The sequence below is a fragment of the Hipposideros armiger genome, unplaced genomic scaffold (assembly GCF_001890085.2).
Source record: "Hipposideros armiger isolate ML-2016 unplaced genomic scaffold, ASM189008v1 scaffold_266, whole genome shotgun sequence".
Lineage (NCBI taxonomy): Eukaryota > Metazoa > Chordata > Mammalia > Chiroptera > Hipposideridae > Hipposideros > Hipposideros armiger.
The window spans coordinates 1,859,398-1,886,609 of record NW_017731616.1 but is presented as its reverse complement, the minus strand read 5'-3'; the positions used below and the strand labels follow the sequence as shown (position 1 = coordinate 1,886,609).

The window sequence follows — 27,212 nt, the reverse complement described above, 5'->3', positions numbered from 1 at the left end:
TGGGATGCCAGAGGGCCCCGGTTCGGATCCCACATATGAGGGCCAGTGACACTGCCCTCCACAGCTAAGATGCTGAACAACAGCTCAACCTGGAGCTGGGCTGCCGTGAGTCGCCGGCGACGGTGTAGGCTGCAACCCCTGTGGCAGTGGGTTGCCATGGGCTACTATGTGTAGCCAGCAGCCAGTGTGAGCGGCCAGCAGCCACAGTGAGCGGCCGTCCAGAAGCCGGCGACTGATCTGCCTCACCCGGGAAGAGCGCAATGATGGTGCCAACTTGGGCCAGTGAAGCAACGTCCTCCACAACTAGACTGAAGAACAAAACAACAGCAACTTGTCTGTTCCCCTTCCCCCGATCCCCCAGCGCTGTTCCCATCCCCCTAATTCACCAATAAAAATCTTAAAAAAACACTAAAAAACACAACAAGATAACTACCTCATCGCTGTCAGAATGGCTATCATCAATAAATCAACAAACAAGTGTTGGTGAGAATGTGGAGAGAAGGGCACCCTTGTGCACTGTTGGTGGGATTGCAAACTGGTACAGCCACTATGGAAACAGTATGGAGGTTCCTCAAAAAACTAAAAATGAATATACTATAGGATCCAGCAATTCCACATATGGGTGTTTATCCAAAGAAAACACAAGCACTAATTCCAAAAGACATGTGCATCCATATGTTAATTGCAGCATTATTTACAATAGCCAAGATGTGGAAGCAACTTAAGTGTCCATTGATAGAGGAATAATGGATAGCGAAGATGTATATATATCTATATACTTGTATACACACATACACAATGGAATATTATGCAGCAATAAAAAGAATAAAATCTTGCCATTTGCAACAATGTGGATGGACCTAGAGGGTATTATGCTAAGTGAAATAAGTGAGGCAGAGAAAGACAAATACCGTATGGTTTCACTTACCTGTGGAATCTAAAAACAAAACAAAACAAAAACAGTCTCATAGAAATGGAGACCAAAGGGATGGTTACCAGAAGGGAGTGGGTGGGGAGATGGGTGAAAAGGGAAAGAGGAATATAGTCAATAATATTATGATCAGTTTGCATGGTGAAAAATGATTGCTAGATGTAGTGGGGTGAAAAATGATTGCTAGATGTAGTGGGGTGATCACATTGTAAGGTATAAAAATGTTGAATCACTGAAATTAATATAACCAACATAAGACTATATACCAACAATACTTATATGCTTAAATAAAAAATAAAAAGAAGTGGCAGCTGTCAGGTATGGGAGAACAGCACAAACAGCTGCCTTATGCTGATGTATAACCTATGGACGTGAATATAATGGCCTTCAGTCATTGGAGATGGTAGGTTATGAGTATTCTCTGATCTAGGAATCAAGATAGTTTTTATACATTTTACAAAGATTTTTAAATTTTAAGTTGGTTAAAGTAACAGAGGGGGAAAGATTTGATACCTGAAATGTTTATTCACTTCTGTAAAATGATAGTGTGTTCCCCAACAGCAGCAGGTAAATGAGGCATTAATAGGCTTGTAAAAAAAATGGGGAAAAAAGCTACTGTTCCTGGGTTGATAAGGTTTTTCAATGCCAATAATAGAGGTATCAATTCTAAAATCTTAAAATAGCCATTGTAGCTTTTTTTCATTTGCTGTATGCTTTTCCAAAAATGTCTACCTGTTTCCCTCTTCCCCACAGCAATCTCACGGTGTAGGCAGGCCTATCTGGCTTCAGATTGCCGAGTCTGCTTACAGATTCACTTTGGGCTCAGTTGCTGGAGGTGAGTGATATGTCTAGGTGCTGTTTCAAGCTTGTGTTCATGTAATATTACCTCACTAGACTGGGACAGATCAGCAAAGGTACAGTTCATTGTTCCCGCGGCTCATGGCTGTGGAGCTTTCTGAAGCCTTTTTTATTTTTTCACCTATGATCGCAGGACTTGTCATAGCACGGCCACAGCCCCTTTGGCTCCAGTCTGTCTTTAGGACAAAACCCCTGTCATAAGGTGGAGGTCTTGGATGCAGTGCTGCACTCACCGTAATTATACTGGTTAAAGCCAATGCAAAGAAATGGAGAATAAGGCTATGTTTATGGTGTTGGGGGCGATGTAGGAAATCAAGATTTGGGGTACAAACCCCAGACAGAACCTTATGAAATAAAACAGCCTCTCAAAGGGATTCACTTTTCTTTTTCTGCTTGTATTATTTTCCCCTCTCCCCTTTTACTGGTTGAAGAATACCAAGGTTTATAGCTTATTTGCTAAAGTGAACCTCCGCTCCCTGCTCCTCGGCAAATTCAAGACTTTTTTTTGCTAAAATCTCTTCAGAGAAAAAGTGTAGAATCTGAAATTGCTTTGTTGAAAAGAACTTAGCAGATGTGATTAAAATGCTTATGATTTTTCAAAACAAGCCTGAACTGATAAAACTATCATTTTTTTCTTTTCAGTCTCCGTTTTAGAAGTGGCAGAGTATGTTTTGGTTTACAACAGTTGAAAAATATAATATTCTAGTTCATGTTATAAATTTTTCAGTCCCTGAGAAATCTAAAGCCTGGCCTTTTTTTTTTTTAAACCAAATTCTGTACATAGGGATAGGGTCTTATTTGAGATTTAGTTCCAATATTATTGTTGTAACTAAGATTATTTTACCAAAATGCTGTAGTAAACTCAAATTTTAAATTACAGCCACCTATGTGTGTATATACTATATGGTCAATTTAAGGGGTAACTGGTATATTTAGGCATTTAATGAAAAGTATACATAAATATGTTATGTATAATAGTTAAGTGTTATAGAACATTGAGTATTGATTATCTAATGTTGGTGATGTCTTGAAAATCCACTGCAGTTCTCTGAAGCATCTGTATTGATGGATCGCAATGGCTGCTAGCCTGTCACCCTTCAGCCATGTATGAAAGAGGGAAAAATAACATGAAGTCTCTTTTGTGAGAAAAGATGCTGTGTTTCATTTTCTAGTCCTTTGAGTTGATTTGTTGCCCTTACAGATTCTGCATTTAATTGTGCTCTCTTTGAAGCCTAAACATTGTTTTCTTTGTAGCGGTGGGGGCCACTGCCGTGTACCCCATAGACCTGGTGAAGACCCGTATGCAAAACCAACGTGGCAGTGGTTCTGTTGTCGGGGAGCTGATGTACAAAAACAGCTTTGACTGTTTTAAGAAAGTCTTGCGTTATGAGGGCTTCTTTGGACTCTACCGGGGTGAGTAAGCAAATCTCAGCGGCTGAACATCAGTGATTGTGTCCTACCAGCAGCTGATGTTAACTCAATCATGAAAATCAGTGGGTAGCCTGCCCAATCCAACTAGGGCTATTTCTCTCTTGTTTATTTTTCTCATTGATTCATTTCCCTTTTTATATTCTTGCCGGTAGCTAGCAGTGTAAGTCTGCAAATAAGGTCTTCATTTCTTCTTCCTGCTATTTATATCTCTTGAAATCCAAATCCTGTGGCTGTCCCAACATGAGTCTGTGGTCACCGTGCTCTTACAAACTGAGGCACAGGTCTGCAGGTGGAATACAGTGACAACAGCTAAGAAATAGAGAGCTTCTTTTCTCAGAGAATTAGAGAGGAGAAGTAGACCTCTTTTCTATGGAACAGAAGCCAGGCTGCCACTTGAAGGTGAGTTTACCCTCTATCCATTTGTTTCCAATGAAAGAAATGCCACATGTCTTATCTTTGCCAAGGAGACCATTCATAAATCTTTTCCAGTGAGTCATCTGAAGTTTAAAAAAAAAAAAAGAAAAGAAAACCTTTTGGCTCCAAGTCTCATTCTTGCTCCTTCCTTCCCCTTAGTTCAGAGGCACTGAGTGAAAGCAGAAAGATTTCTTGTGCAGGAAACATTACCACCAACTCGAGGCAGAACCGCGGGTCTGCTGGGCTCAGCAGCAGCAGCCCATGCCGATTCTCCCCACCCCCGTTGGCTTTGTAGGAACTTGTTCTCTTTGGAGAGGGAATGACTTTCATGTACATGTTTTCACATTAGAATTTAGGGTTTCCTTTGGGAGGGAGATTAATTTTTTAATCCCTTTGGGCGCCACTTGGAATTCTTTGAAAATACTCTCTACATGCTTAAATCCAGAGCATTTATGTAATTTACTGTACTTGTTTGTTTGCTCACACAGTCTCATTAATCCCTAGCTCATTCTGAGCTCTGCTGAACTATTTGGCTCAGAACCTCTTCCTTGGAAAGAAAGACTGGGCCTGAACAAAGCTTTATGCTCGTGGACAGGAGCACAAACACCTCTGGTTAGCGTTATGTACAGACATTCAGTGGAAATTGTAGCTCTGATACACTCACATTCAAAGGAGATGGTCATGAGGATGTTCATTTTTCACATTATATGTAGAATAAGAGAAGAAAGTGGTTCCGAAATCAAACTAGGCTCAAATACCCTGCTCCTGAGAATAAATGTAATTCATTTTGCTCAAATGTTCAAGACCCTAGCCTCTCCAAATTCTAGCTGTAACAGCAAGTACTCCATGCAAGAGGTGTGCATTGTCCAGAATCCAGATCTGTGCATGGGAATGCTTGTTTTAAACTGTATTAAGCTCCGCATACCTAGATTTTATTTAATAGGGAATCTGAGGGTTGAGTGGCACTAAAGATGTTTTTTTTCTTTGACATCTCCAATCTTTTTTTGTTGTGGTTGAATAATGATCTTTTTTCCTCTTTGGTATATGTATAAAGAGAATGTCCTCTATTAGAAGGAACCTAGATATATGCTGCACCATTTAGCCCCTCGATGTGACGGATGGATCCTTTATAGAAGATTTCATTTGCGAGAGGTGTCATGTTAATTAAATGGGTCAGACGTAGCAAGTTGTGGGGCAGGGAGGCGGAGGGATCGTTAGCTTTATTCAGTCTTTTAAATGAGAGACTTTTATTAGGGAGAAGATTGTAGGAATCCTGTATGTGAACGCTATGATTATTGAGATTGTCATATATTGCTTAGAACTGGTCCATTATTCTGTCAGATGATTGACAAAATTGTTGACAGATTAGCCTAAATTTCTTCACAGGCAACAATGATAAAATGACATAAATCAGTTCTTTATTAAAATTCCATGAGCCTTACTGAGGCAAGTTGTAAAACAAATACACATGCTGCCATGGTTGTATGGGAGTTAAACTAAAAGCAATAGGTCTGATAATCACGAGGGTTAGAAAGTTAAGACTGCCATCTGCTGATTTATTCTTTTAAATCAGTCTGCTACCCATTAAAGGTGTGTGCAGATTTGTGTTTGTCATTGATAATTCAGTTTGACTGACAGTAGCCTGGATGTACGATTACTGGCTGGCTCTCAACTCCTAGGAAATCACTCAGCAGTGTCCTCAAAGCAGGCTTAAACTCAGCAGTGAGCATGCAGATACATACATAACTACCCCTTGGCTGGGTGATTTAAAGGATATAAAATGTTTATTGTTAGCATCTTTAAAAACTGTATGCAAAAAATGTATGCTAACAATTTGGATAATCTGTGTGCTTTAGAAAGCTGAGCCCTCTGAATATCTACAGATGTTGAATTGTTTATATATTTTTTTCTTTTCCAGTTTGCAGCCAGCCTGGGAAATTTAACTTTCTAAGAGTAATGATTTATGTTAAGAGGATTCTTTTGAAATGTCTTAAGTTTGACATATATTAGTAAATAAGAATATAATAGGCATATGTTTTTGCTTGTGGAAGATACCCATTAAATGATACTTAAAACTGCATTTTTCTTTGCAGTTTTGGCTTCCTTTTAAATAAACGAGTTCTGAATTTTGGGTTTTTCTAAAGAGAAAATCATGGGAGTTGGTATTCTGTAATGACCAAGCCACTGTATACTATTCCATAGGTAGCATCATTTGTGGCAAAATCTGGGCCTCGTTAACAGCACACTCTGCAGAGCTTTCCCAAGCATACAATATTGGCTTCTTTTAATGTATCTGTGTGTATTTGTGTGTTGTTGGTTGTAAAGGGAGGGAATTTGGTTACATTGTTATTGGCTGTGTTCCAGGAAAAGCGAAGATCCATGGGCTCCATTCCTTCCTTGTGTACTTTTGGGGAGGCATTAGATAACTAGGCTTTAAAGGAAGCATGCCTAAGGAAAGGATTTATAGCCTCAAGAAAGTATAACATTATAATTCACATAAGTAATTTACATACATATACAGAGTTTTTAAGATAACCCATTTTTCCCATCTTAATTAAAACCCTAAAATGTTTTATGAGTAAATTATATGGGGGAAACCATTTCTTGTCGGGTTTGTGTATTTAAGTCTTCAGTACATTTATATTGCTAACAATTCTCTCCATTTACCTAGGTCTGATACCACAACTTATAGGGGTTGCTCCAGAAAAGGCTATTAAACTCACTGTAAGTTTCTTTCTTGTTAAATTTATGTCGTTTGTTTAGATTGTTATTAGGCCAAACTTAAAACTGATGCTGCTGAGACTGACCCACTATGAAAGCATTTATAACATTTTAAATTTATATGTAGACACTTGGTCATTTTTAATCTTATCATGAGACAAATATTTTGCTGATTTGGAAAACCAATAACATGCTAATTAGTAGAGGAAATTCTGGTTAACTGATATTAATTCTGGGTAACTGATGTTGTCTTTCTAATTAGGTTAATGATTTTGTTCGGGACAAATTTACCAAAAGAGATGGCTCCATTCCACTTTTCGCAGAAGTCCTTGCTGGAGGTTGTGTATGTATTAATACTGGGCATTTCTCATGGCAATTATGCTCCTTTAACTTTTTGCACATTAGATATAATATCCAAGTGACAGTCCCTCTGAACTCAAGAAATTCTAAGCAGATTTTCTCAGTGATCATATGGAATGACTTAAATTTCATTGCATAATCTGACTGGTGTTGAGTGCAGAAAAGAGGTAGTATTTTTGTCAGCTTGGTCTCTTAGAAGCTCCTCAAGCAATACTTTCTTAAAGTTCTAATTCTGATTCTTAAATATTACAGAAAATAGATTAGTGGGTAGAGTGACCGTACGTTTATATTGACTGGAACTTTAAAATAAGTGTGAGAAAACTGATTAATTGGGCCATTATATTTTAGGTATAGGACTGATTAAGCCATTATGTAGTATAATTAGAATCTTCCTTCTTTAGGGACCAGAGGAGATAGCAAACAACCACAATTATATTGAGGCTGTTGACAATTCTGAACACAGAGATTCAGATTGTATTTACTTAGAGCCCAAAGATTTCTGTTTTTAAAGTGTGAGCATGACACTGGATTTAGACCATTTCTCAGATCTAAGTTTGCAGCTCTACTAATTTTATTTGTGGTATTCATTTCACATTTGGTAATACATGATTTGTTTAAGACTTATTTAGTCCATTTTGTCCCTGAAACCCTTAATAACTTCCAGTCGAATTGGCTGACAGTCTTGGCTACACCCTTCTCAGTTGCTTGTGATACCTGAAGTGATGAGGTCCTGACCTTTGCAGCTTTTAATTCAGAGAAGATGCCCCAGGGGTCAGAGAGAGAGGCTGCTCTGGATTCTCCTTGATGAGATTTGTCAGCCTGGCATCTACCTGGGTCCTCACCTTTCTGCAACCAAAGTTCTTGTGGAAGAGGTGGCCTGGTGTGCGTGTGTGTGAGCGCGCATGCGTTTGCATGTGTGTCTACATGCATGCCCAAGTGCATTCTCAGGAATAGAACTCACCTATTTGGCTTTTTTTTTTTTTTCATGAAGGACAAATGATGGACATAGAGTAAGACCTTTGCTTAGGCAGATCAGCAGAAACGCAGTTTCTCTTCCTTTATTCAAATTAAATGCTGTAATTTTTCTTCTCTGATGAGGGAAACTTCCCAAATCATAAATGTTTTTTTTCTCAGTGGTTTTAGTTTCAATTTGGTTAGGAGGTTTTCTAATTCAATTGTGCACAGTACATGCATCCCTTTGCCAGGAATCTCCTAAATCATGCTCTTTCTATTCCATGTAGCCAATTATTTCTGTTTCCATTTGTAATAGCCATAGGTTTTTACCCGTGAAACTTACCTGTTCCCATGTCTGACATGTGACCTAAGTGGTTAAACAATAATCAGATTTTTGGTTCCTTTGTTCATCCTAGGAATGGACCCTGTTTCTGGGTTTGAACTTTTGGAATTTCTATTCAAGTCTGGGGTACCTTGAGGGTTGTGCTTACCCTCTGAATCTGTTTCTTAATCATGACCCATTTCTGGAAGCTTTGGTGGATTGTCCAGCCGGAAATTGGCAGCATGAAAAATAGGTTGAGCTTTAGGCAGAATGATTAGGTTGTCTGCACTTCTTCACCTCCAGTGTTTTCTGCTTCCCTCTTCCCTCTAAGTCTCTTCATTCTGAGAGGAAAGAAAATGTGCAATTATTGAGTTTCTACTGATGCAGTCAATCACACTGCAGTGTAAATGATTGTTAAAGCATAATTTGCCACTTCTCCCCAAAGGCATGTATTTCAACAGAAAATAAAGCCTTAAACATAAAGGATGTGTCTCTATTTAAAGAATATCAGGCACTGTGGAATGTAGGAATATTCTCTTCACTGAAGGAAACCCAGTAAGCAGCCATCAGATAAACGATGGGAAGAGTGGCTGCCTGTGGGCCTGATCTTGACAAATACCTCATGGCCATTCTTATCAGGCGCTATGTTTTTAGTTTCCTATTAGAAAGTCTCTCTTTATGTGTAAATAACATATGTATACACACATGTTATATGTCCATATCAGACATAAATATAATTGAGTGTTTAATTATGATGTCTGTGTGGGCAAGCATAATACTTTAATGTCTACTTAGCATTTTCAAAATACTTGAATATGCACTATTGTCACCTCTTATGAAATAGGTAGATGAGCAACAGCAGCTCAGAAAGGCTAACTCTCTCACCCCAAATCACACAATTAATATATGCTGTAGGTTTCATGTGAGACCAAATATTTTTATTTTAAGGCTAATTCTTTTTATCCTGTAATGCTGTTTTGGGAAATCAAGTTAGGGCCTTCTCCATGTGTCAGAATAAATCTAGATGAGCCCATTCAACTTTGTAGTGGCTTTTCTTTCTTTCCTTTTTATTATATGCATGTATATGTAATAAAAATTTAACATATATCTGAATATACGCGTATACGAGGTCTGACAGTTAAGCTTGCTAACTCATCCTAGAAAAAGTGCTACATACCTCATTGCTGAATATCACTATGGTCACCTTCGAAATACTCCCCTTGGGAAACTATGCTCCGACTCCAGCGCCTGGTCCACCCTTCAAAGCAATTTGAAACTTTCTGGAATGGCCATCAGGGCTGTCATCATATTACCCTTGATGTCCTGAATGTCAGCAAAATGTCTTCCTTTCAATATTTCCTTTATCTTCGGGTAAAGAAAGAAGTCATTGGGGGCCAGATCAAGTAAATAGGGAGGGTGTTCCAATAGTTATTTGTTTACTGGCTCAAAACTCCCTCACAGACAGTGTCCTGTGAGCTGGTTTATTGGCAAAAAGTTCAGGTCGTTTAACTTTTTCATGCTGCCTTTTCACCACTTCCAAATAGTAAACTTGGTTAACTGTTTGTCCATTTGGTACAGATTCATAATGAATAATCCCTCTGATTTCAAAAAAGGTTAGCAACATCGTTTCAACAAGTTCGGGAACTTAAATTGTCAGACCTCATATACATATATGTTAATTTATTTAGGTGTAATTAACATACCAAAAAGAACAGATGTCAGCTCAGTGAGTTTTAAGAATTGTACACACCCATGAAATCACCATCCAAGATAAGATGTAGAGATTTCAACCCAGAAAATTCATTCGTGCCCTTTTCCAGTTAACCACTCTTCCCCTCCCCCAGCCAACCATTGTTCTGATTTCTGTCACCAGTTTTGTTTCTTCTCCTATAAATGGATTTTATATAAATGAAATCATACAAAATGCATTCTTTCATTCTTGGCCTTTTTTGCCTAACATAATGTTTACAAAGTTATCTTTTTTGTGTGTGGGTATCAGTAGTTGGGTTTTTTTAATTTCTTTTTTTGTTTTGTTTTTACTTTTACTGAGCATTATTCCATTGTATGAGTCGACCACAATTTACCTTTCTGTTTTTCTGTTGATGGACATTTGGGTTGCTCCCAGTTTTTTTTTTTTTTCTGTTATAAATAAGGTTGCTATACACATTCTTTTACAAATCTTTTTGTCAACATATGCTTTCATTTTTCTTGGGTGAATATCTATGTGGAATAGGGTAGATGTACGAGTATGTTCAGTTTAAAAGAAACTGCCAATTCTTCAAAGAAGATGCTCTTTTTTACAGTCTCATCACCAGTGTATGAGTATTCTAATTACTCCACATGCTCACCAACATTTCATATTCTTAGTCTTTTATATTTTAATAATTCTAATTTGTGTGAAATGATACCTCATTGTGGTTTTAATTTGCATTTCATTGAAACCTAAAGATATTGAGCATCTTTTCATGTGTTTATTGGCTATTCATGTATCTTTTTTTGTGAGGTATCTGTTCAAGTTTTCTGCCTATTTTTATTAGGTTATTCATATTTTTTATTACTTGTAGAAGTTCTTTATACACCACAGAGGCAGTCCTTTGTCAGATATATGTGCTATGAATATTTTTCCCAGTCTGTGACTTGTCTTTTCATTATTTTAATGGTGTCTGTGGTACTTAGACATATCCATAAACTTAATTGGGAAAAATTTAATGTCTTTTCAAGTCAACAGAGCAGAAAGTTGAAAAGTCTAAATGAACAGACCTATATGTATTTTCTTAACATCTGTTTTTATACTGTGATTATATTGTAAGTACCTGTTTTTATATTGTTAATTTTAACCAGAGCACTGATCACATTACCTCTTTCAGAGAATGTATACTTCTGAATGGATAGAAGTCATAAAACTCAAAACGGATTTATTGCCCAGTAAAGGGTTCCTGTAATCCCATCATGTTGCAGGTGTTTCCTGAGCCCTGTGTGAACATACCTCCTGAAGACGCCCCTTCTTTGGCGTCTTGCTTTCAGTCTGCATGGTGCTGTCATATTAGTGAATGCACAAGAGCCCTGTAAGGCTGATAGGGCAGTTGTTGGGATCCCTGTTGGCATATTAGGAAACCAGGGAATGGAAAGGTTATGACCTATCCAGGGTTACAAAGTTAACCACAGTCTCGGTCAACAGCCTTCCAAACCTAGAATCTTTCCACTCTCTCATGCTCTCTCCCTTCAGACCGTGCACGCATGTGCACACTCCCCCCCCCCCATATTAGGTGCAGCAAGAGGCCCACTTGTTATTTGGAGCTTTTATTAATCCTGGGAGCCGGGACCTGTAGCTAGTCAGCCCGCTATGATGTGTCTTCCTCAGCAAGCTGAGCTTGCACGTGTGTGAAGAGTTATTTGGAAATAGTTCCTCCAGCTCCCATCCCTAGGAATCAGTGTGGTCCCAACTGTATACTTGCATACATATGTGAGCATGCGTACAAATACACACAGTTAAAAGTCCATATATATTTACGTCAGAGTGGCTTATGATAGGTACATAGGAATTTTGACTCTTCCTTTATCCTAGAGGTATGTATAGTTTGATCTATTCAAATCCTAACAGCCAGGCATATATTATCACTCAGCAATGAGCAAATTGCAGTTTATTCCTTTTAAACTGTCACTATCCTAGACTATTTCAGAAAGAACCATGCATTTCCCATTGCTTTATAAAAGCCCAACAATGTGTGCTTGATGGCGTGTGATAGAGTCACTGTCTGTTCCTATTCCTCTTGAGTCAGTCCTAGTGACAACTAATTCTGTGACTTTTATTAGTTTTCTGGTTATTTTAAATGCACATATTTTGTACATCTGTTCAAAGAGCTGGTGTGGCCTTAAATTGAAGTTAGATTTTCATCAGTAAGGGAAGGCTTGTAATGAGTTGTTTCCATTGGACATTTTGTGGGTGGAAGGAAATAGTTGCAAACTATAGGAGACAACAGATCAAAGAAGAAAGTGAACAGGGGACTTGGCACAAGCAGGGCCAGGTCCCCAGCCTCTGTGGACTCTGCCCCTGGGGCAGGATTGTGAGGGCAGGAGGTTGAACAGGCCTAATCCTGTGAGCAACCCCTTGGTCTCGGGCTCATCAGAGGCATGGTGACATCTCAATATTACATTCTTTTCCTCCTAACTTTTGCTGTCAGCTTTAGTTGCTTTATTTTCTCATTAAAAAAAAATTATGTGACATGATTAAATGGAAGTTTTTGCATTCTTTCCATTTCTGTTGTATATAGGTAACGCTCACTCAAAATGAGATTTGTTCCCTTGATTGTGTCATTTGTAATTCGGTTCCAAACAAAGCAATGACAACTTAATACTGAAAAATAAAAGCATCTAAATCAGTTTTACTATTAATGCTTGTTGTCTCTCCTTAAAAATATAAGCAGCAATTTTGAAGAGGGAAATTTAGCAATTAGAGGGTTAAAAGCTGATTTGGTGGTTTGGTGAGTGAAAAAATTCACCAAAGGTATTGTACAGAATAGTGTGTTATCTAATATAAGCATCAGTACAGGAAACAGCAAGATGTCAAATTAGACAGTGCCCATTTAAGACTGTGTAGCTGTGCATTTCATGGTTTAATTTGAAATTTTATATATTTTGATGTCGATTTCAGATCGCTAGCTGGAGGTGGTTAGGTTTCTTTGATGTTCATGTATACACAGGGAATAAGCATTTTTAAAATTGTAGATCCACAGATAACTAGTGTTAACTAGTTTTATAAAATGTATTTAAAGTATATAAATTACCAAATTGACCATGAGGAAGAATGTGTGAGAGAGAACCTAGTCTATAAAAGAAGCCATTGTTTCTAAGAGCAGTTCTGTTCCATGTTTTTTTGGAGTGTTTTTTTTTTTTTTGCGGGGGAGAAGGAGGGTTGTTTTTGAGTAGTTAATACATGTATTTGATTCAGAATTTGAAAGGTACAATGGGGTATGCTTTGAAAATTCTTTCTCCCAGCTATTTTTTCTCTTTTCAGAGGCAACCAATATTTTTTATCTTAAAGCCATTCTGATTTTGATAAAACTAAGGTAAATTTTGTCATATTTGTGATCAATGGGAACCTAATATTTTATGTTCTGTTTATGTCACTTGGCATGATTTTATTACCTAATCTTATTGGCCTGATTAGAACATATAATTATTTCCACTTAACAGTTTTCTTATTGGGCATTTAAATTTCCTTTTTGTTGAATTTTGTTGCTTTAAAAACAGCAAATATTAGCATATTTATAAAAATAAAGGTACTTTTTTCATTTAAAAGTTACTGTATTTTTATTTTTCAATTTCACACTTTGAAATTCTGTATATTCAATGATTATATTTACTGTAAGCAGTGGTTCTTTTCCTGTGAAAAGCTGTTCTTAAATTAATGATATTACCTATAACGAAGAGTCTTAGAGGAGAAATGATATTTGTTTCTGGGAAGGGAAATACTCGGTTAAGGACGTGATCACATCCCTGTTCTATGTCGCTAAATTTCTTAGCAGAGTAACTGAATTAATTGCAGATTTTTTTTTATTTCTCCTTCCCCCTGTCCCCAGTTTAATGTGTATGACATAGTGATCAGAGATTAAAAAAGGACAGTGCATGTTTGCCATGTATGTTTCCCTTTAAGTGTTATAAAAATATTCAAAATTTAAGACAAATTAAATAGCAGTCTTTATGTTTTTCTAAAACTACTCAGTGTTTCTGGATAGTTTTTGCCTACATATTCCTAGGCCTCAATAAAGTTTAAAAAAAAGTATGTTGACTTTTGAAGCATACCCAGACTATACAATTGCTAGAAGTTTTCCCTCTTCAAATGTGGTAGAGCACATAGGTGTGAAACAAGCTCATAGCTGTGTGCGTGACCATAGTACCATGGTTTCATTGTTTACATGCTCACTTGTCAGAGTATATACATATATATAAGTGCACAACAGTTTAGCTATGTGCAATGCATTGTTGGGACTTAATGCGGTTCTGGGTAACAGATCTTCAAAGCATATGACAGTTAATGTGTTTGTGTTTTAAAATATAATCATTTCCTTCCCTTAATTGTAATGTTTTAATAGACAGCCTGTTAAATGTACACTCAGAAAGAAATCTGAAGAGTTGTTAAAGGAGTACATGTCTCAGTAAACTGGCAATTATTTCCAAAAGGGTTGGCGAGAGCAGGAGCAGACGAAGGAACTGTGCGGTGTGGGGTATACTGGTTGGAATACTCCTGCTCTGCGGGAGGTTATAATTTACTAATGATTAAAAACATGAAAGAACTTTATATTTATTTAAACATAATGTCCACATTTAACAAGTGGCACCCAGGGGTCGACATTGTCTGGTGGTGGCAAATTTGAGGGATTATCATAAAAAGTTGTGGTTCTATTATTATTATTATTATTATTATTTTAATCTGCTTTAGTTTAGAACATAAAGTGCATTTTCCCAAAGATAGTCTTTGCAGCCATTATTTAAACAAGAGATTTCAAGGAAGTAGCAAATTTTTTCAGTTGGTTTGGTCTTTAATACTAGCTACGGGAGCAATTACGTGGATTATCGTTCTAACATAATTTTCACCCAGCAATCCTTTTGAAAGTATTGTTTGCTTAGATTGAAACATGGAAATGCTCCCTCCTGCCTGCCTTGCCACAGATTAAAAGAAAAAGAAGCACAAGCAAATCAACATGTAAAATTGGGTCAGTCTGCACTCCTGGACCCGTGTCTGGGTCTGTGTGAGTTGGGAGCTGCAGGAAACCCCGAGAGAGAGACAGCAAATTGCTGCAGCCCCGAGCTTGGTGGACTAAAAGGGGATTTAGGGCCCTGGAAACCCAGGACAAGAAGCTTCCCATGAAGGGAAAGGAATCTTGTGTCAGTGTTGGCAGTTGTGGATGTTGATAGGAGTAAAGGGTCAGGAGTGGAACAGAAGTAGTTGGGGGTTTATAGCCCCAGGCCAGTCAGGAGAATGGGCTGGGACTTGTTGCTTCCTCTTGGAAGGAGGTCTGGGAGGGCTGTGGGTTTGAGAAAAATGAACAGGAATGTGGGTGAAGGTAGAGTACTGGAGTGGCATTGAATGCTGCTCGTGAGTTTATTGTTTGTCAGCTTTCCATACCTGTGGCATAAGAGTGCCCCACAGAGGCACACATTGCCCGTTTCACATGTGAAATGCTATTGCAGTGAAGTTATAATTATATAACATAATTATGATTATATGAATACGGTTATGATTATATAATGTAAACAGCTACAGGGGAGATGACGATGTACAAATGAGTTTTTTTCCACTTCATGAATGGACATATATGTATTTATGTTTTTAAAAAGTATTCATTTTTATATACCCATGTACACAAACACACACACACACACACACACACACACACATACACACACACACCACATTTTTTCTTACAGAAACCAAAAAAGGAGTTGGTAGCAGTTTTGTTAACCATTCTTTTTTTCCTCCTCTATTAGTTAACAGATTGCAGATCCAAGTACACTCTCATTATCCAAATTCAAAATTCTGTCAGTCAACATCAGGAAGAGTGGAGTGTGGCTGTTGGTCTGCCTATGTGGTACTCTTGATAACTAGATGTTCCACTTGCCAGCTCTGCCTGGAAGAGTTGTTATGGTTTTTGTTTCGAATGATAGTGAAATTGTTTTTCTGAATTCTCTCCATTTGTGTGGGTCTGAGCTGTGGAGCTGTCTCATAGTCTTGCTCAGGATAATACATTTTAGAATTTGAGCCGGAAGACTTTCCCCTCTGATTTAAGGCACCTCTGTGGGGCGAAGTGGTGTTCATTGTTCTACAGCTCAGGGAAGTGGAAGCAGGTGGCTAAAGGGATACTAGCTAAGGAGAGGAAAATAGATCTGAATTTTAGCTCCAGTTGTGAAAGGCACCAAGCCTTCCTTTCATGGGGAGCTCCCCACTGCCACATGGCTTCACTTTTGATTTCGAATGAGTTTATTAGTTTTGCCATTTTGGATATGGCTGGGTTGACCCTGGAAAGACTGGTCTGGGAAACACTCTTGACACTTCAAGTAGAAATAAACCCAGTCATAGACCGGCTTGAGAAGAGTTTGGGACCATCCCTGGGAACCCTTCTAGCACTGGCCAAAGTGTTGGACTGTCATTTTTCCCTGAACAGGGAGACGCTTCTCTGTTCTTGGTGACACTGCCAGTCGCGCTCTGATTTGAAAAATCTTTGTCTCTCCTCCCTTGCCTGCAGGCCGGTGGCTCTCAGGTCATCTTTACCAACCCCCTGGAGATAGTCAAGATTCGCCTGCAGGTAGCTGGAGAGATCACCACAGGGCCCAGGGTCAGTGCCCTGAATGTGCTCCGGGACCTGGGACTGTTTGGTCTGTATAAGGTGGGTAGATTCACTCGGGTTATCTCAGTAGAAAGGTTATAATGTACTCACTGGAAATGTGAAAGAATGTAAGCAGATTCCTCCCATCTACCCTCACCCTCCCAATGGAAAAGCAATCTCGTCCAGCAGGGTAGGCCCAGGAGTAGACAATCAAACAAAAAGGAAAAATCAGGGCACTTGTATTAGAGGCCATGGGAGATACAAACATGCTCTCCTGTTGTCAGTTTCAGGCTTTTATGAAGCTGCCAGCAGGGAGGCCACACTGCAGACCTGCTGGCTTCAGGCTCACAGCCTTTTATGTGATGGCGGGTTTGGGTAAAGTTTCTTTGGCGTTCTTTGGGCTGGTTAAGGACTTCAAAATAGTCTTATGTTTATTTTGAGTCTGAGTTATCTCTATTGTTATCTTCCCAGTAGGAGCTTCTCTTTGTCTTAATAATTTGACCGCAGTGAAACAGTAGTGGAGTTCGGTAGCATTGGGTCTTTAAGAAGTTAAGTGGTGGGATTTGTCAATAATGAATTCCATTAAAAAAAAAAAGATGGCACTGTACTTTAGCAAAATGCCAGTCAACAGATTCGTTCCCTGCAGGTATACTTACTCCCATCATTACAGATCAGATGTAATGGAGCAGAAGCTATTATTTTTCTTAAACAAGGAAGAGTAGTTCTTTCCATTCTTTTGCCCGGTATAAGGGAGAAACACGTAAATTTAGCTGCTATAGACAACTGCGTTTCCACTGCGTCTGATTTATTTATAGATCCGTCACTGTAGAAATGTGTCAATTGGCTTCTGTAGCAGCAAATTAGACATTAGAATTCCCTAGATTAGAGTCCACAGCTCTAGGGCTCTTCAGAGACCAGGAAACCAGTGATGCTCTCTTATACACATGCCCTCCCTGCCACCCCTGATTTCCATCCTTTTTGGAATTGCCTTTGAGACTGAACCGATTAGTATTGTTTCTCTCTGTCATCCTTCAGAGAATCCCTGGAATTATATTTCCTTTAATGTTTGTCTCTTAAAAAAAAACACCATTAGGGAAATAAGGGCCAAAGATGGAGTATTAGCCTGGCTAGGTAAAGCCCTGGGCGGCAGAATAGTGCGGGCTGCTGACCAAGCTGAGGAAGGTGCTCGTTGGGACCTCAGTCACTGAGACGAGCTGTCCCTGGGTGGTTTTCTACTCATGGAAACCTGCTAAGATATTTTACCTAGGTTCCCCCACCCCCAGTCCTTTGCTATTTAGTACAGGGAAGACTGGTGGTTTCTTTTCCGCCTTCCTTTTCTGCTGCTACTGCCTATACCCTTTTACCTGGCACATCAGGGGCTCTAGCTGATGTGGATTGAATTGGCAGTTGGTTCATTTTTGGGCTGCCTTTGCTGCTTGCTTTGAAATCAAGCTATTAATACTGGGTTTCCAAGTCTATTCCCCCTACCCCCCGCACACTCATCAAAGCCAACAGAACAAGCAGCCTGGAGGTTTGACAATTTTTATTAACCTTAAAAACTGAATCTATACTGGAACTGCCAGAAAAGTCTTAGTTGTCAGACTAACATCCTTGCCCAGTTAACTAACTCTAGGACCCCAGGATCCACTAGTCTTTCACAAGCTTCGAACCATGTCCATTTCCCTGTGTCCCACTAGTTCTCCCCGTTTCCCTTCCACATCAGTCCCAATGTTGTTTGAGGGACACCTCAGGCTTGTCACCCGGAGTCCCTCATGGGCATTCACACCATTTACACAACTGTTTTGCACTATTTCCTCACGATGTGACAGGGTGCCAAAGCGTGTTTCCTCCGCGACATTCCCTTCTCTGCGATCTATTTTCCTGTTTATGCTCATTGCAAACTACATCTGGCTGATGAAAACGGACGCGTGGGAGGTTTCAATCTCCTTGCAGCTGGAGCCATTGCAGGTAACTACAATTTTTTTTTTTTAAGCCAAAAGAACCCTCTCCCCCATTCTCTTTCAGAAGTACAGAATCTCTGTGTACTTTCCCCCTTTATTTCTGGAAGGGTTATTGTTTATATCTGAGTTTAAATGTGATCACTTTTTCTCCTTTGTGGGATGTGCTGCAATTCTGATGAGAGTTAATTACATTTGCATAATGTGGATAAACAGCTTAATGCAGCTTAGCAACTCGGAGCCAAATTAGATCTGCCCATCTAAATCGAGCTTTCATCATTAACGTGTTTCTTAGCCTCCTGTGCCCCTAAGCTAATGCTTAGTTTGGGTGCAGCCAAGCTAAAGCATTAAGGTGGAAAAAGTCCTTCATCAAATCAGTTGCTTTGTTGTACCTCATGACGCACAGGTCTAGCATGCTCTCACTTTCTATTTCTGTGTATTAGAATCTGTATGCTTTGGCTCAAAATTGAGCTTTCTCATGAAGCTTTCCCAGTGCCTTCTACCATCGTACTTAGACCAAAGCAAGCAGCACTTCCCCAGCAAACCACCCTGTACTTGACTGGCGTCTCTTCTCTGTCCCTGAACATGTGCTGTCTTTTACTGATGGTTGTTTGCATCAGCTTTATTCTCTGTACTAGGCTGGGAGCTCCTTGAGAGCAGGGGTTTCGTTCTGTTCCTCCTTGCCTCCCCTCTGTAGCCAGCATAGTGATAATAGGATAAATGTCAATCAATAAATGTCACTGGAACAAATGAAATCCTGCATCTGGTCTAAGATACCAAATTAGGCACAGAAGAGAGTCCATCCAAAAGAGGAGTCTAAGGGACGCAGGAAGGTCCTCAGATGCCTCCTTCTCATCTCCTGGGTGTAGGAGCGTCCTCTTCGGTTGTGAAGGAGCTGATGCGATAGAAAGGAGGAGTGGGCGTCCTCGGCTGCGTCAGCACTGAGAAATGACAGAGGAAGGAAAGGGCATGTGTGCTCTCCAGTACAGCTGGTCAGTGATAGAAACGTGAGGGGTGAACACAAACCCAAACACTGTCCCCAAATGATCAGTGGAGCTCTGCCTACCTGGGCTCACGGCCTGTGGCGCTCGCACTGTGTCCAGTCTCCTCTGGTGCCCCGGCTAAACATGGCAGGACAGGCTGAGCGCTTCTGAAGTGTGGTGTGTGGCAGGAGCCCCTGGTCCTATGACACTGGGGTGGACCATGACGACAGGGAATGACTTATGATGATTAAGAAACTCTCCTGGGAGCTACGAGCCCTTATTTGGAGTCCAACAAACCCCTTGTCCCCTGGCACTCATCACTTCAGTCACATGCGTGCACACGTGAAAGCCAGTCAAGCTACCTGTTAGCCTTGGCACTGAGTGCTCGTCCAGCCCCTTTCTGGCACTTCCCAAAGTCTCCCAGTTTCAAATTGGGCCAGCAGACTTTCTCGCAAGACTTTTCTCTGTGCTTTCCAATCAGCAGCAAAAACCAGCCAAAGAACAGTCTTTGTGGACAGGCATTTTGCCAGCAGTTGATGGAACCAAGTAAACATTTCCGTGGAACTGTCAGCACCAACTTCTTGCCCACAGAGATTTGATGTCAGTTTTCAGAATGAGAGATGAATTCGTCTGACTTTTTACCCGTAAAGCTTTGCAGGCAGGCACTGAGAATATTCGGAATTTAGAACAGGCCCAAGGCAGGCCAGTTACCTAGTTTTACCTGAATAAGGTGTGGGGCGATGTGGGGGCAGGTATTGGCATCGTTCTCTGACAAAGCCCCACCAGCCCACCAGCTCCATCTGCCTAGGGGTGATTCGCTAACATTCATGCCAAATTGAATTTCTTCCCCCTGGGGGAGGTGACCTTGCTCCTTTGTTCCCTGTTCTGTTTTATACGGAAAAGGTATGGCGGTGAAATCATATTTTGTGTCCCCCGGCTCAATCTCAGCATGATCCCAGGGAGTCAGGGACAGGGGGTGGGTGATAAGGCCTTTCCATGACCACCAGTTCCCCCTACTGTTCCTTAACTGGTTCCCTGCCCTCTCGGCCCCCATTGTAATGACTTTTGTCATATAAGCATGTCTGAAAGGGGTCACAGTCAACCTCAAGTTGGCCCCTCAAAGCAGGTGAGTGGCTATGAGTATTGATATTCACTTCACAAAGCAAGGTGACAAGAATCAGCAAAAAACACTACATTTTGGTACATTTAGCAGCTCATTAAATTGACATTATCCTCATTTCTTATATACACGAAAGTACTTGTATCTCTTATTTAAGAAAAAAGAAAAAAGGAGGTAAAAATAGTTGAAAGCTAAAAGAGAACACTTGGGCGTTGTCCTAGCGATGTGACTCCATTTCCCTCAGTTCTTTGGGATCATGTGGTGTAGAGTGATTTTCCTAACTCAGAAAGAAACACGAAGCTAATAGGTGTGTATACCCTTTTCCATTAGTGTGCCCAGGCATCTGTTTAAGATGCTTTTGAGTTCAAGCAGCTAAACTTGTTAACTGTATTGTTAGCTGTTAGCAGTATTTCTATCCTTTATAAGGTACTTTGGATTAAATGTGGCTTTCTCCCGAAAGGTGTGCCTGCCGCTTCTCTGGTGACCCCTGCCGATGTCATCAAGACAAGACTGCAAGTGGCTGCCCGTGCTGGCCAGACAACATACAGTGGTGTCATCGACTGTTTCAGGAAAATACTCCGGGAAGAAGGGCCCTCAGCATTTTGGAAAGGGACTGCAGGTAGGGCTGGGCCTTACGGAATGCCTGGCTGGCCATGGGGGCCACCCCCATTACTCACGGGTCATCTTTGCCACAGTTGTCCTGGTGTGAAGTGCCCTCAACTTCCGTCTCTCTTTTTCAGCTCGAGTGTTTCGGTCCTCTCCCCAGTTTGGTGTTACCTTGGTCACCTATGAACTTCTCCAGCGGTGGTTTTATGTTGATTTTGGAGGCCTGTAAGTGCAGCTGTGAAACTCCTTTGTAAAGAAAGCACCCAAACCAAAATATGTTTGTGTTCAGCCTGCAAAGGAATTTCTGGAACTCTTAGAAGGTGGTAGGACAGAGAATCCTATGGGACCAACGCATTTAAGTCACACAGTGGGCTTAGGAAGCTTCAGTTTAGGGGTGGAAGACCCTGGCAGGGTGACATCATACACAGCATTAAGCAGCTGCCTGGGGAAAGTTTAGGGAGGCAGCAAATTAAAAGGTTCTGTGAATAGTTACCTTTTTCAGCATAAGGAAATACTGAGCTTCATGGATTTAGGTCCTTATTTTGATTTTATTGTACGGCCTTTTTACCAGAAGTCATGTAAATTTGAATTAGTCACACCTTTGTGACTAATTCAGACGCAGCAGTCTTTTAAAGTGTCAGTCAAGGCTGTTTACACCTCCAAGACTTCATTATTCACCATAATTTATTATTAGAATAGGTATAGATGTCCTTAGAGCGAATATATTGCCAACAAAACAAAACAAAACAAGGATCAAAGAGAGATTATACCTATGGACATAATCACTGGTGAGATATAGGCCAGAAATTGGGCCTCGTGAAGCTTAGTACTTGATGCTTGCTCTGGAGAGAATAGGAATTACTTGTTGAATTTGCTGGGTGGGGAAGGTTATACCCAAAGCAAGCAATTATCAGCTTTTCAGCATAAGATCAAATCCTGCATCTGAGTCTTCACCTCCACCTCATAAACCTATAAGCCCCTTTTTTGCTCAGAGGCCAAGTTGGGAATTAGCTGTTGAATGAAGTAGAGGGACTTATACAAAGAAAGTAAGAACAGCAATTTTACAATTCCGGGCTTTTCTATGCTTTCACGTTTTGTAGAAGTAAGAATTATATGTATATCTCTTTAAATAATTTTTGTGATAACCTTCATGAGTCTATTTTAAAATCTAGCTTTTTAAACTGTCATAAGAGAAAAATGTAAACTTTTTATGATTAATTTATGCTTAATGCAGAAAATTTGGAAAACAAAGTATAAAAGAGAAAAAATCATTCATAATCCTACTTCCTGGAGAGTGTAAATATTTGAGTGTATTTTTTTCTGATACTTTTTCTGTGGATCTATTTATACATGTATATAAGCAGAAATTGAGACCATTTGTCTTCTAAATCAAATATGTGAATGTGTTGCTTTGAAAGCCCCTATAAATCATGATTAAGGCAGCGTAGATGACAAGGAAATGGTTGAACAACCCTCTTCCTTGTGACACACGGGCCAGAGTGAAAATGTTCAGTTGTGTGCCATCCTCACCAGTCTTGAGCATGCTGACCATTTGCTTTTTCCCATCAACAGCAAACCCTCTGGCTCAGAACCAACGCCTAAATCACGCATCGCAGACCTTCCTCCTGCCAATCCCGATCACATCGGTGGATACAGACTCGCCACAGCCACTTTTGCTGGCATTGAAAACAAGTTTGGCCTTTATCTCCCCAAATTTAAATCTCCTAGTGTTCCTGTGGTTCAGTCAAAGGCAGTGGCAGCAGCTCAGTGATGAGACGACCTTGAGTGTGGCCAAATGGTACCCTGAAGGGAGAGGCCTAGGAAAGCAGCCCTGTAATGTGTCCAGTCAGCTGCATGGTGCTGACTGAGCTGGGGAGTCAAACTATTCTTTCTATATGACATATACATATATTTGTTTATAAAGTAACCATTTGCCCAGGAAAAAAAAATGCCGTTTCCAGCTTTAGTCTTACGTGTTGAGATGTTTTCTAAGCCTTGGCATGAATTAGTGTTCTAGCCTGCTTTGCACAGCTTGCACTTATAGTGACTGTACATATTGTACATCTTTGTACAGAGACACCTTGGCAACTCATCCCAGCAGATCACGTTTATAGAATGTAATGCAGTTCTGAGTGGCTTGAAATGTACAGAATGTTTTGAAAGTGTTTTATTAAGAATCACCGAAAATAAATGTATTACAATTAAATTCATGCTCTTATTGGTGACTTATGGAAATGAAGCATCAACATTGGATGTATTTAATTCCTAGCTTGTTTTCCATTCTGGAATCAAAAGGTATTTGCTGAGAAGAGGTATAATAAGACCAGTTGCTGACACCATTGAATCAGACAGATCCTTGGGGAAAGACGCATGCCTGCGGATGCCAGAGGACCAGGCTAATGACTTGTGTGTGCTGATGTGTTTCCATTTGTACTTCACGTGTGTGTAGATCCTTCTCTGTTCATCAGTCAAAAGGCGTTTCCTAGACAGCTCGTCGCCTGTGAGTGTGCTTATGGAGAGGGATGTCTCCAGCATTACAAGCTTAGTTTTGCCTTCCTCTGACACAGCAAGGCAAGGGCCTAGCTTTCAAGAGTCAAGGATACTTTGGCAGTTTTCCTTCCTATGGATATGACTCCAATCAAAAATAAAATGCACACCAAATGTACGCATGTAGTTGGATTTTCCTTCATAGATATACTGATAGTGCTTATTTTAATTCACTACTGATCCCAAATAACTCATAATCAAGTTTCCCTCTCTCCCACTTCTACAGGAAATAGTTTAATTTGGAAAGACCTAGGGTGGAATGAAGGGAGGAAGAAGGAGAAAAGCTCTATCCTGTGATTTAGTGGGGTCTAGGTTCTTCCTTGTGAATCCAAATAACAAACTGCTTATTCCAAAAGTCGTTCACCAAGGGTGTGATTACTAATTTAGATCTCAACATGTGTCTTGACAGCCACATCTACACTTCACCATGGTTGTGATCTGATGTGGAGCATAAGAATTTATTTACTTTAGCAAAGTGCTTTGGGAAAACATTACTGCTATTGCCAATGAGCCGGGATATGAGAATGTATGCAAATGTTTTCAAGGGGCAAGCCTGGAGATGGACCAAATCACTTAGTATCCCACACAGCGCTCTTCAGTTGATGGCTGACAGCACTGAAACAACTGTAGGCTCTCTCAAGGCCCCGCAGGAACAAAGGAATTAGCTCTGAAAGCAAAGTTTTCAGTTCTCATTGGAATGGAATAAATAGCAATAATAGCTGTTTTGCTATTATCACCTGTTAAGAATATGCAAGTAGTCCATAGATATGTTCTTATAAACGATTCATATAATACTATATATGTATATAGAGTAAGATGTGAAAGGACCCTCCTTACCCTGCTTCCTCCGTCACGACTCCCTGCCCCAGACGTTCTCACTGCTAATGGGTTAGAATATAAATTTGTTGTCTGTTTTTCATACATCTCTCTCTATAAATATACAGATTTGTATTTTAAAAACTGGATTATGTTTTTAAATCTATATATGTGTTGTTCTGTGACTCGCCTTTGTTCACTTAATGTCTTTGAGATCTTTCCATGCCCGTTCATACAGATTTCTCTTAATGTTTCAATAGTTGCATGGTATTCCATTGTGTAAGTTATGGTATTCTTCCTTATTGACATTTATTCTTTTTTTTCCCCCACTATTGCAAGCAATGCTGTAGTGAACAGTAAACATTTTTGTACACATATTTTGAGTACATGTGCTAGTATTTCATTAGGATATTTAAAATTAGATTTGATAATTCACAACATATGGGTTTTACATTTTTTATATATATTGCCACATTATTCTTCAAAAAATCTTTACTAATTTACTTTCCTATTCACAGCACATTTCTTTGCTAAGAATGCCTATTTCTTTGCAACCTTAGCTAAAATGGATATTATCAGTCTTTTACTTTCAGGCAAACATGATAGGTGATTATTATTGTTTTAATTTTCCTTTTCCTAATTACTAGTAAGGTTGAATGTCTTTTCATATTTACTGGTATATTATTGTGGAATATATAGAAAGTATATGAAACACGTATGCATGTATACACAGAAACACACATGCACATATATACTTTAAACAAATAATCATAAAGTAAACATCCATGTAACCATCCAGGTCAAGAAACAGAATATTTCTAACACCTTGTAAGTTCCCCCATATGATCCTCCATTATAACCCTTTCTCTCCTTTTTAACACCATCTCTACTCTTCATGTCTTTGCTTTTATTTATAGTTTTACCATACATATGTGTATATATGAGCATATATATGTGTGTGTGTGTGTGTGTGTGTGTGTGTGTATCCCTAAACACAATTATTTGGTTCCTGGCTTTGAAATTTATATGAATCAAATTTTATACTTTTGAGACTTCTTTTGCTAAACATTATGTTTATAAGATTCAGCCATATAATTGTATGTAGCTATCATTTCCTTATTTTATTTTATGACTATATTACAATTTATTTTTCCATTTAACTGGACATCTGGGTTGTTTCCAATTTGGGGATCTTACAAACAGTATTGCTCTGCACTTTTTGATGTATATTTTGGAGAATACATTTTTAAAAGGAAATATACCTGAGAGCAGAACCACAAAGGCACAGGGGTCGTGTTAGATTCAACTTTACTAAATCATGCTGAACTATTTGCCAGAGATTCTTGCACCAATTTATATTCCCCCAAGGGTATATAATGTTCTCTCATGTGGCTTTTCCATGAAATGAGGCTGAACACCTTTCATATATTCATATACACATTGTTCTTCAAAAAGATTAATTTACTCTGCTGATGGCATATGACGACAAGTCTGTGTTTATTGGCTACTTGGATTCCATCTTTGGTGAGTGAAGCATGTGTTCAAGTCTTTTGTTCATTTTTTTCAATAATTTGCAGGGGGTTCTTTATATATTCTGGATACTACTCCTTTATGAGTTGTGTTGCAAAATTTTTTCCCAGTTTGTGGCTTGTCTTTTCACTATGTTGATATCTTAACATTTTAATATGTTCAAATATATTAATTTTCCCCTCATGACTAGCATGTTTTATATTTCATTTAAAAAATTTCGTACTCTCTCCAGGTCATGAATATGGTTGATATTTTCTTCTTAAATGCATTATAGTTTTGCCTCTCACATTAAGGTTTCATCCTATGTGGAATGTCTTTGGCCTATCATATGAGGTAATACTTTTGCTTCTTTACATGGTTACTCTGCTTTTCCTGCATTGTTTATTGAAAAGACCTTCCTTTCCATACTGCTTTGAAGTGCCTCTCCTGTTAGACTTTAAGGGTGATCTATGCAAAAATCTACTTCTGGACTTTTTATTTTTCTTTATTGGTCTTTTCTTTTGCCAATATACACTCTTTTCATTACACTAACTTAAAAAAAGTTTTGGTATATAGTGTAGCAAATCCTTTCACCTTTGTTGTTCTTCAAGAACCTGTGGTTCTTCTTGATTCTTTGCTCTTCTTATCAGTTTTAGAAACGGCTTGTCAATTTCCTCCCCAAAACTAAAGCCAAACACATTGAGATTTTGATTGGAGCTGCAATGACTCTATAATGATGGAGGATTTATATCATATTGGGTCTTCTCATCCATGACATATATATTTTTTAAAAGATTTTATTGGGGAATTGGGGGAGGTTAACAGACAAGTTGCTATCCTTTTGATCCTCAGTCTAGTTGTGGAGGACGTTTCACTGGCCCATGTTGGTATTATCATTGTGCTCTTCCCAGCTGAGGAAGTCAGTTGCTGGCCATTGGACGGCGGCTCACGGCTGCTCTTGCCAGATGCTGGCCAGCCTCACTGCAGCCTACGCCGTCACCAGCGACTCATGTTAGCTCAGCTCCAGGTCGAGCTGTTGTTCACCATCTTAGCTGAAGAGGGTGCAGCGTCACTGGCCCGCATTTGGGATCCGAACCGGGGCCCTGCTGCTCAAAGTTGGCGGCCCAAGCCAACTCCCAACCAACGCGCCACTCGGCCAGCCCTAATATATATCTTATTTCAATCCTTTTAATGTCTTAATAAAATGTTATAATCATCAAAGAGGTCGTGTGTGTGTGCGTGCACATTCATTCCTAGGTATGTCATATATTTAGATGCTATTATAAATTATATCTCTTTAAAAATGTCATTCCTGATATATATAGGAATATAATTGACTCCCCCGCCCCCCACTTCTT

General features: G+C 39.5%; 1 protein-coding gene across 3 annotated transcripts in view; it reads left to right on the top strand.

Annotated features, from left to right (window-relative positions):
- The window catches only part of SLC25A12 (solute carrier family 25 member 12), an 86,958-nt gene extending 63,311 nt beyond the window's left edge, over nucleotides 1-23,647 (top strand). For all 3 annotated transcript variants that reach the window (XM_019656806.1, XM_019656808.1, XM_019656807.1), the window contains 9 exons: nucleotides 1,685-1,766; nucleotides 3,044-3,202; nucleotides 6,306-6,358; nucleotides 6,618-6,698; nucleotides 16,235-16,375; nucleotides 18,145-18,283; nucleotides 20,837-20,995; nucleotides 21,117-21,207; nucleotides 22,555-23,647. In XM_019656806.1, coding sequence (XP_019512351.1) covers nucleotides 1,685-1,766; nucleotides 3,044-3,202; nucleotides 6,306-6,358; nucleotides 6,618-6,698; nucleotides 16,235-16,375; nucleotides 18,145-18,283; nucleotides 20,837-20,995; nucleotides 21,117-21,207; nucleotides 22,555-22,753 — 1,104 coding nt within the window. In that variant the 3' untranslated portion in view covers nucleotides 22,754-23,647. The remainder of the gene's footprint in view (nucleotides 1-1,684; nucleotides 1,767-3,043; nucleotides 3,203-6,305; nucleotides 6,359-6,617; nucleotides 6,699-16,234; nucleotides 16,376-18,144; nucleotides 18,284-20,836; nucleotides 20,996-21,116; nucleotides 21,208-22,554) is intronic.
- Nucleotides 23,648-27,212: the final 3,565 nt, after the last annotated feature.